Source organism: Mastomys coucha, unplaced genomic scaffold, assembly GCF_008632895.1.
Source record: "Mastomys coucha isolate ucsf_1 unplaced genomic scaffold, UCSF_Mcou_1 pScaffold18, whole genome shotgun sequence".
NCBI classification, from domain to species: Eukaryota; Metazoa; Chordata; class Mammalia; order Rodentia; family Muridae; genus Mastomys; species Mastomys coucha.
This window is the reverse complement of record NW_022196900.1, coordinates 5,943,812-5,948,882: the sequence shown is the minus strand read 5'-3', so window position 1 is coordinate 5,948,882 and position 5,071 is coordinate 5,943,812. Positions and strand designations below refer to the sequence as shown.

At 51.0% G+C, this 5,071-nt stretch overlaps 1 protein-coding gene across 1 annotated transcript in view; it reads right to left on the bottom strand.

Moving 5' to 3' along the window:
* Positions 1-563: 563 nt before the first annotated feature.
* Positions 564-5,071, bottom strand: part of Grhpr (glyoxylate and hydroxypyruvate reductase) — a 9,402-nt gene continuing 4,894 nt past the window's right edge. Inside the window, exons 6-9 of the mRNA XM_031377280.1 lie at positions 5,049-5,071; positions 3,938-4,073; positions 2,320-2,450; positions 564-873 (exon numbers count right to left, since the gene is read on the bottom strand). The exon at positions 5,049-5,071 is cut by the window's right edge and continues 100 nt beyond it. Coding sequence (XP_031233140.1) covers positions 752-873; positions 2,320-2,450; positions 3,938-4,073; positions 5,049-5,071 — 412 coding nt within the window. The 3' untranslated portion in view covers positions 564-751. The remainder of the gene's footprint in view (positions 874-2,319; positions 2,451-3,937; positions 4,074-5,048) is intronic.

The window sequence follows — 5,071 nt, the reverse complement described above, 5'->3', positions numbered from 1 at the left end:
CACACGGTCTCCTTTGCTTCCATTTGGGTTGAAACAAAACTGGGAAGTACTGCACTGTACTGCTGCTAGGTCATCTTCAAATCGGTCGAGCCTCCAAGACAGGAATGCTCCCATCCCTGAGTTACTCCTGCCTCCCCTGCAGCTGCCTGGCTGTGCTCTGGCTGTGTGGGAAGTTCTGCAGGGCAGTGCATGTGGCCTGGCCTTGGGGAGGAGTGAAGGTGATTTAAAAGGAGCACCTATCCGGAGCATGGGGAACAGCAGGTAGACACAAACGGATCAAAACTGGGAATCCTGCCTTCACTACTGCTGACCGACTGTGCTGACTGCCTTGCCGTCTCCTCCCTTGCAGTTTTCTCCCGTTTGTAGTATGCTCTTTCACCGTGGTCAAGGTATTGGGTTCAGGCCCTATGTTTTTATGGTTCTGCTTGTCCCTCGGGGAGAAAAGGGAGGGAATTTGGTTGAGGGCAGTGTGGAAAGCAGAGCCAAGCAGATCCCAAATGCCCAGAATCAGCAAACACAAAAGGTGCTCTTTTTGTTAGTGCCCCAAGTCACAGGCCTAGACATTGTGTCAGAAATTGTTTAATAATGCTAGAATTACAGGCTTTCAGCAAGTATGGGGCAAGCCCATCTGCCCATTCCCATGCCCCCTGAAAACGCAGTGGAGGGGGCGTGCCCCAGGCTCTTGCCTCAGTCTGAAGTCCAGCTTGGATCTGTCCAGCAAGATGTCTCCAGCCCATGAAAGCCCATCTGGCTACAGCTTGAGTTCACTGGGCATTTGCTCCCCCCTTAGGCCAGCCAGCAAGTTGTTAGCTGCCAGCAAGGACATGGTGTTGCGAGTTTTGTAGGTGGCACTGCCAATGTGGGGCAGGATCACTGAAGGGAGAAGGAAGCATTGGTCCCAGGGTACCAGGACAAAGGCTCTGCCTTAGACTCCTACCAATGCACCCTCTGCCTATGTCCTCCTACACTTAGGGAGGGTAGATGTTCCCTATGAAGCCCGTTCCTTTAGATTCAGGTTCAGAGGAGCAAATGCTGAGACCCATTTGGGTCTCCCATTCTACCCCCCATCCCCAATACACAAAAGACAGAAGATTTGAACCCTGAATAATATGGTAGGCAACAGGAAGTCACCTGTAGATGGCCACCAGCATAGGAGCCTAGCAGCTACCACACCGTGCACCCCTGAAAGTGATGCACAGGGCTTCTGAACTACAGAAGTAATTCCACGATGGCATGCTGGTGATACTGTAGATGCCTCTGGTTCCAATGCAAAGCAAATGAAGTTATCTCTAAAGAGCTGCCTGCCTTCCAAAGCTGTATGGGGACATGAAATGGGGATATAGCTAGCTTTCCTGGCTGTGGACAGTAGCCCTCACACCACAGCCAATGTTTCTTGTAGGCTGGCCACGGCAATCAGGTCAGGACAGTTGCTAAGGGCTGCAATAATGGGTGCCTGCCTTCACTAAAGAGGCAGCAAGGACATGTCCAGAATGCAGAGGGACATCCATATCCCCAATGCCTCTCTCGAGGCTGGAGACAGAAACAGAGGAAAGGCAAGCACTGAGGCCAGGGTCTCAAAACATTCCCAGGACACCAGCATCCCCAGGACACCAGCATCCCCAGGACACCAGCATCCCCAGGACACCAGCATCCCCAGGGCACCAGCATCCCCAGGACACCAGCATCCCCAGGACCTGTTAGGTGCACAGCCTCCAGGTGCTGCAATCCAGACCCACAGAAGCCCTTACGGCAGGACCTGACAACCAGTGACTGTCCCTCCCTCCAGGAAACCATAAACAGAAAACTAGAGCAATTACACTTGCTGACAAAGTAGCAATAGGGTATGCCCAGAAGCATTTAGGGCCCTGGAGGACAAAAGGGGGGGATGGAAGCTCAAAATGCCTAAGGCTGAAGAGGGGTCCAGACTCAGAAGGCATGAAGGGCCTGATGGCTGGTGAGCCTGTGTGCAGGGAAACCTAAAGCCAGACTCTCCAGCCACAACGAGAGTGAGTTGTCGCTAGAAACTTCCGATGCTGTCATTACTTTTCCATACACTGCCAACAGCCATTTAGAGCGACGTGTTTTCCCCATGAGTAGCTACAGGAGAACGGTCAGCCTCCCTTTAACAAGCCCATTCACTTCTTGGATCTGTCTGGGGACAGAGACCCAGCTGAGCATTGCATTCCTGTTAAATAGCCCTCACTATTTGTTATTCTACACACTCCCAGTCCCTGGCTGGGTTAGCATGACTTCAGCTAGCTCCACAGCCAGGCTGGCTCCATAGTACAGCTATGCACTTGCGCTGGAAACAGTTCTTACCGCAGTTCTTGAGGGTCAGCAGGGGGTGGCTCGGAGGCAGTGGTTCTGGGGTGGTCACATCCAGTCCTGCGGCTGCAATCTGACCACTGGCTAATGCCTGGTACAGGTCTTCCTGGTTTACCACATCTCCTCTGGAGGTGACAGTGGTGATGGGGAAAAGGCTCAGACACTCCCTCCACCCAAGCCACCTTTAGAGCAGAACAACTCACAGAATGTAGTTTTCCCTTCACCATGCACCTGCACTGACTTCTAAGGCAGGAACATCTTAGAAAACTACAGGGAGTCTGCATAAGAAAGCTAGTCTTGCTGGCATGCTTTTAATCCCAGCACTTGGGAGGCAGAGGCAGGAGGATTTCTGAGTTCAAGGCCAGCCTGGTCTACAGAGTGACTTCCAGGACAGCCAGGGCTACACAGAGAAACCCTGTCTCGAAAAAAAAAAAAAAAATGCTTGTCTTGACCAGAGCCCTGCCACTCATTAGCTTGTGACAGAGCTAATAATGTCTTATGGGGCCAAGAAAATCCTACTTCCAGGAATTCTGGGGGATGGGAATGCAACACAAGCACTCTGCACACACAGGGCCCAGGAAGCTGCAGTTGTGTTAGGTCTACACAAGTGCTTCTGATTTAGCTGGCCCCTAGACTGTGGCCAAGAATCACAAAATACCTGCATCCATGTGAGCCACCAATGAAGTCAAGAAATGGCTTTCTGGAAACTTCATTTCCTGCACTCAGTAGTACTTGAGCAATGGACTGAACTGTCACCATGCATGCAGAGCCCTAGATAGCCTGAAGTGCATCCTGGTGCTGGGCAGGTGGCACATGGGCATGAGCCCTGCTCCACTTTTCAATCCCACACCCAGGTCACTCTTTGCTGCTAAATGTTGGTAACTTCAGGTGACATGGGAAGTAGGCAGACACCTGTGGAGCACACATAATCCCTTGAGGTAGTTTCACCTAATCTTTCTCAAACCCGGTTTAAGGTTCTAAGGAGCTAGATATGGTGGCACACACCTATAATCCCAGGCCTTGGGAGGCTGAGGCAAAAAGATTACAAGCTCAAGCCATCCTTGACTTCAGTGAGGCTGTCTCAAACACAAGGGTTAAGGGTGCCAACCAGAAAGAACAGGGGGAGGCAAGGATGGGGCCATTGCTCTATCACAGGGTCACTGCCCTGAAGTCACTCATGACAGTGAGTTTTAGGGTCTGTGTCCCCAAGCCCACACAGGTTTAAACCATCAATGAGGTTAAGCTAGGCTCAGTAACATGGAAGGCTGGCCTCTGAAGGATGCTACAAAGGTCTCCCCCTCTGTAGCAGAAGAAAGCGGGCCTGCTGGGGGGCCCTGGTTACTAGCTCCCAGAATTACACTCCTGTGAGCCAAGCCCTGAACAAGGTTGGGCTACTGCAGGGAACCAGAAAGCTGGGCCCTGTGCTGGGTCTTCCTCCTCCATTTCCCAAAGGCCTTTCCTGTATTAGAGCTGTTGGTTAACAGTGGCTGATGTGTCATCCTGAGCTCTCTCATCACCAACCTATACAGACAGAAACTCCTGATCACTGTGGTAGGTACACCCCTCTCCAGGAGTGCTAGAGGGCTTAGGGATGAGGAAGACCCTCAGCTACCTGCTGATGTTGATGAAGATAGCTGTGTTCTTCATCTTCTGGAAGAAATCCTTGCTGCAGAGCCCCCTGGTAGCGGGTGTTAAGGAGCAGGCCACTACAATGAAGTCTGACTCTGCAGCCAGCTGAGCAAGAGGCACTGAGAGAGGAGAGAGCTTCATCAGAAACTGACCACCAGTGAGGGATAGCAAGATGGCAGAGACCAACGACATGGGGACAGCTCCCATCTCCCACAAAAGAAACTCCCAGGATTCCAGGCATGGTAGCACACACCAGTAATTCCAGGGCTCGAGACAGAGCCAGGAAAACTACCTTGACTTTGAGGCCAGCCAGAGCTATATAGTGACACTATCTCAAAAAAAAACATAAAAACAAAACCAAACCCCCCCCCCCCAAAAAAAACCAAAAAAACCCAAAAAAAACAAAATCAGAGGGGATGAAGAGATGGCTCAGCAGTTAAGAGCACTGACTGCTCTTCCAGAAGTCCTGAGTTCAATTCCCAGCAACCACATGGTGGCTCACAACCATCTGTAATGGCATCTGATGCCCTCTTCTGGTGTATCTGATGACAGCTATAGTGTACTCATATACATAAAAAGACCAAAACAATCAGAGGACTTGGGAGATGTCTCTGTCTGTAAAGTCCCCATTGCATGAGCCGGAAAACCTGAGTTTGGATTCCCAACACCTACCTAAAAATCTGGGCAAGACTGTAATCCCAACCCAGGAGAGATGGAGACAGGTGGTCCTCTGGAGCTCCTGGCCTACTGCGCTAGCCACATCAGTGAGTTCTTGGTTCAATGAGATACCAAGTCTCAAAAACTATGACGGAAGGGCTGTAGAGGTGGCTCAGCAGTTAAAACTACCTTAAGAACCAGAATTGGGTCCTGGCACCCATACAACAAGCCACACACCCTGAGTATGCCTGCAATATTAACTCTGAGATAGGCAGAGACAGACCCACCTAGATGAAAAAACTTCACGTCTAGGACCCATGATGGGAGTCTGTGTCTCTGACTGGTCCTTCATGTCTCAAGCAGGTAGACTGCACAACACATAAGGGTCCCAGATACTTCAAGGTCCTGCATCCTGTCTGTAAATCATACACATACACACACAAGCTCCTGCATTCTGCCT